The following is a 12,398-nucleotide window of genomic DNA, read 5'->3' as shown; positions in this document are numbered from 1 at the left end:
CACTTTACTTGTTTCAATTATTTATTTGTCGTTTTTCCTCTTTGCAGCAGTTTGATGGAGAAAAAAAAATGGAATTTTTGGGAAAAAGGAAGTGAGCAGAAGTATTGAAATTCCAATAATAAGATCTGCTGTGTTAAACATTTAGTGGCAAGTCCCCATGATAACATTTGAAATGTTTTCTGAAATTTGTATTGCAATTAACATAATTCATCTGACTGCATGCACCATTTACTCAGAAATATATTGTTAAAAGATATAGTTTGGAAATTTCTGTTACTATTAGATGTTAATGCATGTAGTTAATTATCAAACATACTACATATGTATGCATATTAAGCTCATAATTGTTACTAAGGAAGTCATAAGAAAGTCTCTAGCAGAGCTATATTAGTCTTAACACTCTAACCTTTAAGTAAATCGACTGGGAAAATGTGTCATGGGCAATCTGCACAAAAAGTCATTTTCTATACAAATATGCAATGCATGTATAGAAGTAAAGTTCCCTCCAAAAAGTTTTTTGTTTCAACCTTCTTACAAATAAATATATTGCCTTCTTTGTTTTTCCCATTTTAATTCCATTGTTTATGTTATTTCTTCTCATTAGGCACAATGTTCGTTTGTTTTTTAAAGATTTTTTTAAAATAAAGACTGTTTTGCTTTGTCAGATTTAATTATATTTAGTATAATTATCCATTACTTTGTTATTGAGCAAACACATGTGTATGAATTGAGTGGTTTAAAATAAAAAATATCAAAATGTTGACCATTGTTTTTATTATACTTAAAACTTACATATGTTTATGTTTTAGGACCAATTAGAACAGCTTCTCAATCAAACAATCTGCAGTCGACTGGGATCATTAAGTCAATTGGTATGTAGTGTCCTATAGTACTCGGTTATCATGTTATAAGTGTTATCATTACAATATGTTTGAAGTACAAGCTACATGTGCATGGGCTTGTTATCAGAATGGTCAAGCTTTCATCTCTGCCTTGTTTAACAAAACCCTATTCCTTTTGGTTTAAACCTATTTATTTTAGCTTTATTGCATTGAAAGCCAAAAGATTATTGAAACACTCTTTAGTCTGTTTCGTGGGTAGAACCAGTACTTGATGTCTTTAGGGGAAATAAAAAGAATGCTGAAAGACCCCCACATTTTGTAGTTCATGATATTTCTCTAACAATGTATCAAATTTAAATCCTACAAAATTCATTATTAATGCATTCAATAGAACTCTAACAAATCAAGACTAGCAAGATAATTATTTTATCATAATATTAAGATTATGTTATTAAGAAATGCTTGTTTATGAATTACAGTTAAAAAACAAAAATCCTATGTTCGTGATTGTAGATAATACTAGTTAGTGTTTGTATTGGATTATATAAGCTACATGTTTTATGCAGCTCAACTCATGTGCGTTACCCTCATGGCTTTACTGGACTACTTGTACCTTACATTGTGTTGTTGATGTTTTCAGTGCGATGAAACCTTGGAGGAAATCCTTCCAATAATTCTTAAAGCTGTAGCCGATAATTTTGTAAGTGCCTAATGCGCAATACAGTTGTACGTTGATATACTTGCCAGGGTGCAAAGTCTATGTCAACAGGAAACAATTTTATTACATATATGATATGTGTCACATGCTATTGTTATTGTACGTTTAACTTACACTCAGGATGTTTTTTTAACACCAGATAAGTTCTTATACCACTTGTATATGATTTTATCAAGTGAAAGGTAACCTCTGTTCATGGATTGATAATAAAGGCGAGCCTTATAAGACCTTTATTGATTTAATGAGCTTGAAATAATATCCAAAGTCATGCATTTTCGATCCTCATTGATTTAATCAGTATTTAGTTTAAACAAAACTAAATATCACAAGTTGTATCGATAAATGTTGAAATACCATTACATCTTTATTAAATTAGCATTAAAAGAAGTTACTTCATTGATTACTGAAATTTACCCTATCTGCAATCCAGAAAATGGACACATAAGATAAGATTAATTTTATAAGAAAAATAAATTCTTTCATTGATTTTTTCTTTTGTTATTTGTGTTAAATTTTCTAAAATAGAGCATTACTTTCTTCACTTCCTCTTCAATTTGTTGTACACCTTCATTACATGTTAGCTTTAATTGTACTTAACATTTCTCTGGGTAAACAGGGGTTGAATGCATGTGCCAGAAATGTTGTCCCAGATTATGTGAACTCTACACAGGCTAATCAGAGATACACTTTCCGATTTAACTTGATTTTTACATAGGAAAGAAATTTCCTTTAAATTAAAAATACTGTAAAAGCGAAAAGTGACATCTCTAATTAGCCTGTACAAACAGGTTTAACTGGGACGACACTTTATACACATGCATCAAGCCTCGTTTTCTAAGAGCAAGTCATATTTATGTCTCTCTGCTGCTTTATGCTTTACAGGACCCTGACATTCTGTGTCGAATCTTTGGTTTCTGCCTCACCAAGGGGAAGGCGCCAGTCGTGTTTCCAATCAAAAATGTGTTTATAGGAAAGGTAGTTAACCCTTTACCACTTACTTACGCACCTTGAAACAAATGTAGTCCCTTAGAAAATCAAATACAATTTAAGGCATTTTTTTGTAGATTTAAGCTTTAAAGCCTTCATTTCCAAGCCAAATTTACTGATGAGCAGCAAACAGAATAAAACCTGAACAGACTGAGAGCTAGTGTGAGGCTGTTCTGGTATTATGTTGGTTGCATATAGCCATTTTCACTTTGCTTTAGATCTTAAAACGGTTAACCAGAACTGAAATAAGTATGAGGCTATGATTTGGGGGTTTAAGAGGGAAACAAATGAGTGTTTATAAATCCTTGAGCTGATCATTCAATGATAACAGTTGTTTATGATAAGCTAAGAGTAAGATTATCTTCCTTAACTGAAGTTTTTTCCATATTTTGCTTGTGTTAGCATACATGTAAATGGTTAGTCGTGAACACATAGCAATATACCGGTAGTTAAATCTTATCAGAAATCTGAATTCAAAGCTACAAACAGCTTTTGTATGTCATCATACTTTGTTATCCCCGGCCATAGGCAGAGGGATATTGTTTTGGCGTTGTCCGTCCGTCCATCCGGAGCCATATCTTGAAAGTGCTTTGGCGGATTTCATTAAAACTTGTTTTTACTGATATTTTAAAGCAATTGCTTTACCATTACTGATCACTTTTGCCAAGACCTACATGTGAATCTGTACATGTTGAAAATATTACATTAATGAGCAGTTGTAATATTATTTTAAGTTGCATTTTCATTTAACAAGAAATAATTGTATGTCTGACCATTGTATTACATCTAGCTTTGTTGGTTAAATTGTATAAAAACAAAAGACATGGTTGTTGAACTCCAATAGCACATTGTACTGAAAATTGTAAACAATAATATCTCAGTTTTCTTAAAATACATAAAACTTCCTCTTTATCAGCAGCTGATAGGATTAAAAGTCAATATGCAGTCTGTTAAAGTGGTGTCAGCCAAGTAAACAGCCTAACACAGATTATCTCCTGTCAATGCAGATTTCTTTTTCTATCTTAAGGTGTTCTTTGCGATTTGTTTCTGTCACTTGCTTTTTAATCTTCCTTAAGGCTTCTTATGTTATTGTAAGATGTTAAAACAGGATATTTTGATTGATAAATTCCTCCATATATACACCATGGTTTGTCATGCATGACTTGATGTTACTGTTGCCCCAAGTGGAAATAGCAAGATGACTCAGTGACTTCACAATATACACACCATTTGATAGCACCATATTACACCTTTTTAGCTCGACTATTATATATGAAATATATATAGTGGAGCTATCCTACTCACCCCGGCGTCGGCGTCTGCGTGCAAATGTTAAAGTTTTCGTACTACCCCAATTATTTTCATTGACCCTTGACATATTGCTTTCATATTTTGCATACTTGTTTACCAACATGACCCCAACCTATAAACAAGAGCAGACAACTCTATCAAGCATTTTTTCATAATTATGGCCCCTTTTCCACTTAGAATATGCAGCAAATGTTAAAGTTTGCATACTACCCCAAATATTTTCAATGTCCCTTTACGTATTGCTTTCATATTTTGCATACATGTTTACCATCATGACCCCAATTTATAAACAAGAGCAGACAACTGTATCAAGTATTTTGACAGAATAATTGCCCCTTTTATACTTAGAATATGCATATTATTGATATATCTATGTTATAGTTTGCGTACTACCCCAAATATTTTGCTTTCATATTTTGCAGACTTGTTTACCAACATGACCCCAACCTATAAACAAGAGCAGACAACTCTATCAAGCATTTTTAGCTCGACTATTATATATGAAATATATATAGTGGAGCTATCCTACTCACCCCGGCGTCTGCGTTAGCGTGCAAAAGTTAAATTTTCGTACTACCCTAATTATTTTCATTGTCCCTTGACATATTGCTTTCATATTTTGCATACTTGTTAACCAACATGACCCCAACCTATTAACAAGAGCAGACAACTCTATCAAGCATTTTTTCATAATTATGGCCCCTTTTCCACTTAGAATATGCAGCAAATGTTGAAGTTTGCGTACTACCCCAAATATTTTCAATGTCCCTTTACGTATTGCTTTCATATTTTGCATACTTGTTTACCAGCATGACCCCAACCTATAAACAAGAGCAGACAACTGTATCAAGTATTTTGACAGAATTATTGCCCCTTTTATAATTAGAATATGCATATTATTGATATATCTATGTTATAGTTTGCGTACTACCCCAAATATTTCCTATATCCTTTGACATATTGCTTTTATATTTTGCATACTTGTTTACCAACATGACCCCAACCTATAAACAAGAGCAGACCACTGTATCAAGCATTTTGACATAATTATGGCCCCTTTTACACTTAGATAATTGGACATGTTGCTTAAATTGCCATAACTTCTGTATTTATGATCACATTTTATTATTACTTTGACAAAACAACACTTACCTGAATACCACAATGGATTCCACCCAAACAATACCCCATGCCCCTACCAAGAATCCCTTCTCCCCCCCAAAACCTCCCCCCCATTTTTTTTTTTAACATCATCTAAAAAATTACCACACCCACATTATACCCCCTCTCATCCCCACCCCCCTACCCCCCACCCCCACCCCAATTTTATTTTTAAACATCATTAATAAATTACCACACCCCACATTATACTCCCCTCTTACCCCTACCCCCCCCCCCCCCCCAAAAAAATTTTTTTTTTTTTAAAGATTGTCTATTAAATGACCACACCCCACATTATACCCCCTCTCAACCCCTCCCCTCCCCCCCCCCCCCCCCCCCAAAACAAAAAAAAAATTCCTTTTTTTATTTTTGAAAGATCGTCTAATAAATTATTGAATATGGACAATTTCCCCATGATGGGTTACGTTATACTGTCAAGCACTCGAATAGTCGAGCGCGCTGTCCTCTGACAGCTCTTGTTTTGCAATGCTCTTGAAAAGAAACCTAAAAATGGGCATGTGATTGAAAATGCCCTCATACCTCCATACACATACACAAGGACTCCATTAATTGAAATGTTATTAATATGACCCTATGAGACATATTGTTGACAATACCCTGTAGACACACCAAAGCACTCCAGTAATTGTGATGTTCTTGTACAGGGCCCACTACAGTACAGTACAATGTCCCCCATACACACCATAGCACTCCATTTATTGTGATGTTCTTGTACAGGGCCCCCTACAGTACAGTACAATGCCCCCATACACACCATTGCACTCCAGTAATTGTGATGTTCTTGTATAGGGCCCCTACAGTACAGTACAATACCCCCATACACACCAAAGCACTCCATTTATTGTTATTTTTTTGTATAGGGCCCCCTACAGTACAGTACAATGCCCCCATACACACCATAGCACTCCAGTTATTGTGATGTTCTTGTATAGGGCCCCCTACAGTACAGTACAATACCTCCATACACACCAATGCACTCCAGTAATTATGGTGTTCTTGTATAGGGCCCCTACCGTACAGTACAATACCCCCATACACACCATAGCACTCCATTTATTGTTATGTTTTTGTATAGGGCCCCCTACAGTACAGTACAATGCCCCCCATACACACCATAGCACTCCAGTAATTGTGATGTTCTTGTATAGGGCCCCCTACAGTACAGTACAATTCATCCCTCATACACACCAAAGCACTCTAGTAATTGTGATGCTCTTGTAAAGGGCCCCCTACATTACAGTACAATGCCCCCATACACACCATAGCACTCCAGTTATGGTGATGTTCTTGTATAGGGCCCCCTACAGTACAGTACAATGCCCTCCATACACACCATAGCACTCCAGTAATTGTGATATTCTTGTATAGGGCCCCCTACAGTACAGTACAATGCCCTCCATACACACCAAAGCACTCCAGTAATTGTGATGTTCTTGTATAGGGCCCCCTACAGTACAGGACAATGCCCCCACACACACCATAGCACTCCAGTAATTGTAATGTTCTTGTATAGGGCCCCCTACAGTACAGTACAATGCCCTCCATACACACCAAAGCACTCCAGTAAATGTGATGTTCTTGTATAGGGCCCCTTACAGTACAGTACAATGCCCCCATACACACCATAGCACTCCAGTAATTGTAATGTTCTTGTATAGGGCCCCCTACATTACAGTACAGTACAATGCCCCCATACAAACCATAGCACTCCAGTAATTGTGATGTTCTTGTATAGGGCCCCCTACAGTACAGTACAATGCCCCCATACATCCCATAGCACTCCAGCAATTGTGATGTTCTTGTATAGGGCCCCCTACAGTACAGTACAATGTCCCCCATACACACCAAAGTACTCCAGTAATTGTAATGTTCTTGTATAGGGCCCCCTACAGTACAGTACAATACCTCCATACACATCAAAGCTCTTCAGTAATTGTGATGTTCTTGTATAAGGCCACCTACAATACAGTACAATACCTCCATACACATCAAAGCTCTCCAGTAATTGTGATGTTCTTGTATAGGGCCCCCTACAGTACAGTACAATGCCCCCATACACACCATAGCACTCCAGTAATTGTGATGTTCTTGTATAGGGCCCCCTACAGTACAGTACAATGTCCCCCATATACACCAAAGTACTCCAGTAATTGTGATGTTCTTGTATAGGGCCCCCTACAGTACAGTACAATGCCCTCCATATACACCAAAGTACTCCAGTAATTGTGATATTCTTGTATAGGGCCACCTACAGTACAGTACAATGCCCTCCATACACACCATAGCACTCCAGTAATTGTGATGGTCTTGTAAAGGGCCCCCTACAGTACAGTACAATGCCCTCCATACACACCAAAGCACTCCAGTAATTGTGATGTTCTTGTATAGGGCCCCCTACAGTACAGTACAATGCCCCCCGTACACACCATAGCACTCCAGTAATTGTAATGTTCTTGTATAGGGCCCCCTACAGTACAGTACAGTACAATGCCCCCATACACACCATAGCACTCCAGTAATTGTGATGTTCTTGTATAGGGCCCCCTACAGTACAGTACAATGCCCCCATACACCCCATAGCACTCCAGTAATTGTGATGTTCTTGTATTGGGCCCCCTACAGTACAGTACAATGTCCCCCATACAAACCAAAGTACTCCAGTAATTGTAATGTTCTTGTATAGGGCCCCCTACAGTACAGTACAATACCTCCATACACATCAAAGCTCTCCAGTAATTGTGATGTTCTTGTATAGGGCCCCCTACAGTACAGTACAATACCTCCATACACATCAAAGCTCTCCAGTAATTGTGATGTTCTTGTATAGGGCCCCCTACAGTACAGTACAATGCCCCCATACACACCATAGCACTCCAGTAATTGTGATGTTCTTGTATAGGGCCCCCTACAGTACAGTACAATGTCCCCCATATACACCATAGCACTCCATTTATTGTGATGTTCTTGTATAGGGCCCCCCCCTACAGTACAGTACAATGCCCCCATACAAACCATAGCACTCCAGTAATTGTGATGTTCTCGTATAGGGCCCCCTACAGTACAGTACAATGCCCTCCATACACACCAAAGTACTCCAGTAATTGTGATATTCTTGTATAGGGCCCCCTACAGTACAGTACAATACCTCCATACACACCAATGCACTCCAGTAATTGTGATATTCTTGTATAAGGCCACCTACAATACAGTACAATGCCCTCCATACACACCATAGCACTCCAGTAATTGTGATGTTCTTGTATAGGGCCCCCTACAGTACAGTACAATGCCCTCCATACACACCAAAGTACTCCAGTAATTGTGATGTTCTTGTATAGGGCCCCCTACAGTACAGTACAATGCCCTCCATACACACCAAAGTACTCCAGTAATTGTGATATTCTTGTATAGGGCATCCTACAGTACAGTACAATGCCCTCCATACACACCATAGCACTCCAGTAATTGTGATGTTCTTGTATAGGGCCCCCTACAGTACAGTACAATGCCCTCCAAACACACCAAAGTACTCCAGTAATTGTGATATTCTTGTATAGGGCCCACTACAGTACAGTACAATGCCCTCCATACACACCAAAGTACTCCAGTAATTGTGATATTCTTGTATAGGGCCCCCTACAGTACAGTACAATACCTCCATACACACCAATGCACTCCAGTAATTGTGATATTCTTGTATAAGGCCACCTACAATACAGTACAATGCCCTCCATACACACCATAGCACTCCAGTAATTGTGATGTTCTTGTATAGGGCCCCCTACAGTACAGTACAATACCTCCATACACATCAAAGCTCTTCAGTAATTGTGATGTTCTTGTATAAGGCCACCTACAATACAGTACAATACCTCCATACACATCAAAGCTCTCCAGTAATTGTGATGTTCTTGTATAGGGCCCCCTACAGTACAGTACAATGCCCCCATACACACCATAGCACTCCAGTAATTGTGATGTTCTTGTATAGGGCCCCCTACAGTACAGTACAATGTCCCCCATATACACCAAAGTACTCCAGTAATTGTGATGTTCTTGTATAGGGCCCCCTACAGTACAGTACAATGCCCTCCATATACACCAAAGTACTCCAGTAATTGTGATATTCTTGTATAGGGCCACCTACAGTACAGTACAATGCCCTCCATACACACCATAGCACTCCAGTAATTGTGATGGTCTTGTAAAGGGCCCCCTACAGTACAGTACAATGCCCTCCATACACACCAAAGCACTCCAGTAATTGTGATGTTCTTGTATAGGGCCCCCTACAGTACAGTACAATGCCCCCCGTACACACCATAGCACTCCAGTAATTGTAATGTTCTTGTATAGGGCCCCCTACAGTACAGTACAGTACAATGCCCCCATACACACCATAGCACTCCAGTAATTGTGATGTTCTTGTATAGGGCCCCCTACAGTACAGTACAATGCCCCCATACACCCCATAGCACTCCAGTAATTGTGATGTTCTTGTATAGGGCCCCCTACAGTACAGTACAATGTCCCCCATACAAACCAAAGTACTCCAGTAATTGTAATGTTCTTGTATAGGGCCCCCTACAGTACAGTACAATACCTCCATACACATCAAAGCTCTCCAGTAATTGTGATGTTCTTGTATAGGGCCCCCTACAGTACAGTACAATACCTCCATACACATCAAAGCTCTCCAGTAATTGTGATGTTCTTGTATAGGGCCCCCTACAGTACAGTACAATGCCCCCATACACACCATAGCACTCCAGTAATTGTGATGTTCTTGTATAGGGCCCCCTACAGTACAGTACAATGTCCCCCATATACACCATAGCACTCCATTTATTGTGATGTTCTTGTATAGGGCCCCCCCCTACAGTACAGTACAATGCCCCCATACAAACCATAGCACTCCAGTAATTGTGATGTTCTCGTATAGGGCCCCCTACAGTACAGTACAATGCCCTCCATACACACCAAAGTACTCCAGTAATTGTGATATTCTTGTATAGGGCCCCCTACAGTACAGTACAATACCTCCATACACACCAATGCACTCCAGTAATTGTGATATTCTTGTATAAGGCCACCTACAATACAGTACAATGCCCTCCATACACACCATAGCACTCCAGTAATTGTGATGTTCTTGTATAGGGCCCCCTACAGTACAGTACAATGCCCTCCATACACACCAAAGTACTCCAGTAATTGTGATGTTCTTGTATAGGGCCCCCTACAGTACAGTACAATGCCCTCCATACACACCAAAGTACTCCAGTAATTGTGATATTCTTGTATAGGGCCCCCTACAGTACAGTACAATGCCCTCCATACACACCATAGCACTCCAGTAATTGTGATGTTCTTGTATAGGGCCCCCTACAGTACAGTACAATGCCCTCCAAACACACCAAAGTACTCCAGTAATTGTGATATTCTTGTATAGGGCCCACTACAGTACAGTACAATGCCCTCCATACACACCAAAGTACTCCAGTAATTGTGATATTCTTGTATAGGGCCCCCTACAGTACAGTACAATACCTCCATACACACCAATGCACTCCAGTAATTGTGATATTCTTGTATAAGGCCACCTACAATACAGTACAATGCCCTCCATACACACCATAGCACTCCAGTAATTGTGATGTTCTTGTATAGGGCCCCCTACAGTACAGTACAATGCCCTCCATACACACCAAAGTACTCCAGTAATTGTGATGTTCTTGTATAGGGCCCCCTACAGTACAGTACAATGCCCCAATACACACCAAAGTACTCCAGTAATTGTGATTATTCTTGTATAGGGCCCCCTACAGTACAGTGCAATGTGCTCCAAACACACCAAAGCACTCCAGTAATTGTGATATTCTTGTATAGGGCCCTCTACAGTACAGGTCCAGTGAGGAGTGTGACATCTGTAAGCAACTCCTGGGCCAGGTGGTCAGCTTTCTTAGAGATTCTACCACTCAGGTACTACAGATTCCAGTATTGAATACATATTGAGCTTTTATGTGGGAAAATGGGGCTTAATGCATGTTAGTAAAGTGTTGTCCAACATTCCACTGTGCAGTCTGTGCGAGCTGATCAGGGATGACACTTTCTTCCTTAACTGTTTTTTTGCTAAAATGTGACTTCCTTAAGAAAATACAGTTTAACAGAAAGTGTTGTCCTTGATTAGCCTGTGCCAACTGCAAAGGCTTATCTGGGATGACAATTTACAAGCATTAGCCCCATTTTTCACATAGCAAGGCGCTTATTGAATAACAAAAGTAGAATCTGGTAGAATGAAAATCACATGATCTTTTTTATTATACCATAATCATCAGTGTCAGACATTATCTCTGTCATCATCATTAAGAACCCACCACTTGGTAGTCACCCTAAGTTTCATCTTTTTCACATTCTATTTCTGAAAGTCACCTCTACCAAGACAGGATTTTTCTCCAAATTAAATGTGAATATCAAGCTCTACTATGATATTTTGAGGGGGGAACGCTGTTGATGTTAATAGCACCGAAAAAACATATTAGATGGTAACTGTAAGATTAACACATTATATTACACAGTATCAAGCATAAACAAAGTTTAATATTGTTCCTACCTTACAAGCACCTGATGAAAACTTCAGTTGCTTGCTTAACAAAAAATTGAATTGCTTGGTCGAGCTGGTATGCATGATATCATATTTGCTGGAAGCCAAATTTTAGTTGCCAATTTGAGGAAGCGTGTGGAATTTTACACCTCTTTAACAACAACATGATATCATGTTGTTTGTCAATTAAAATTTTCATAAAATGGCATCTAGTTGTGTTGTCCTTAAAATACATTAATGATTTACCAAACCTCTTGTAAAAATTCATGCATTTTTTATGTGACAGGCGAAGGTGAAGGAGATACTGGAAAATGAAGTCTGCACTTTGTTTGGAGGATTAAAAGATAGGGTATGCTACTAGTATTAATCTGTTCTTAATGTATAATGTACTACTAAACTTGTTTACTTGTGTGATAGGCCAATTAATTTATATCTGATCCTTGTAAGAAAATAAAGACTTGTGCTATTTAAACATCTCATAGTACTGTCCATTGCGATCTTATCTGTTATCCTACAGATATATTCCAAGGAATGTGCAAATGAAAAGCAGTCTCTTTCAAAAATACTTAATGTAATCATTGTTTTTGAAATAGGATGTCTGTGGTTGTTTTGTCATGCTATTTTATATGCGGAAAATATGGAAATGACATACATGTATTAGATAGATTTGATAGTGAATGTAGCGAATTAGATTATCAGAACTTCATTGTTTGAAAATCTTGTCACAAAGTAAACAGAAATTTACAATGAGTTT

General features: G+C 38.4%; 1 protein-coding gene across 5 annotated transcripts in view; it reads left to right on the top strand.

Annotated features, from left to right (window-relative positions):
• Positions 1 to 12,398, top strand: part of LOC127866386 (uncharacterized) — a 64,926-nt gene that overhangs the window by 12,573 nt on the left and 39,955 nt on the right. For 4 of the 5 annotated variants that reach the window (XM_052406875.1, XM_052406873.1, XM_052406874.1 and 1 more), the window contains exons 7-11: positions 810 to 872; positions 1,483 to 1,542; positions 2,443 to 2,535; positions 10,930 to 11,022; positions 11,931 to 11,993. In XM_052406875.1, the coding sequence (XP_052262835.1) occupies positions 810 to 872; positions 1,483 to 1,542; positions 2,443 to 2,535; positions 10,930 to 11,022; positions 11,931 to 11,993 (372 nt within the window). The remainder of the gene's footprint in view (positions 1 to 809; positions 873 to 1,482; positions 1,543 to 2,442; positions 2,536 to 10,929; positions 11,023 to 11,930; positions 11,994 to 12,398) is intronic. The other variant, XM_052406872.1, reaches the window with a different exon arrangement.

Source organism: Dreissena polymorpha, chromosome 2 (genome assembly GCF_020536995.1).
Source record: "Dreissena polymorpha isolate Duluth1 chromosome 2, UMN_Dpol_1.0, whole genome shotgun sequence".
NCBI classification, from domain to species: domain Eukaryota; kingdom Metazoa; phylum Mollusca; class Bivalvia; order Myida; family Dreissenidae; genus Dreissena; species Dreissena polymorpha.
The sequence above is the reverse complement of the archived record's forward strand: the minus strand, read 5'-3'. Positions and strand labels throughout refer to the sequence as shown.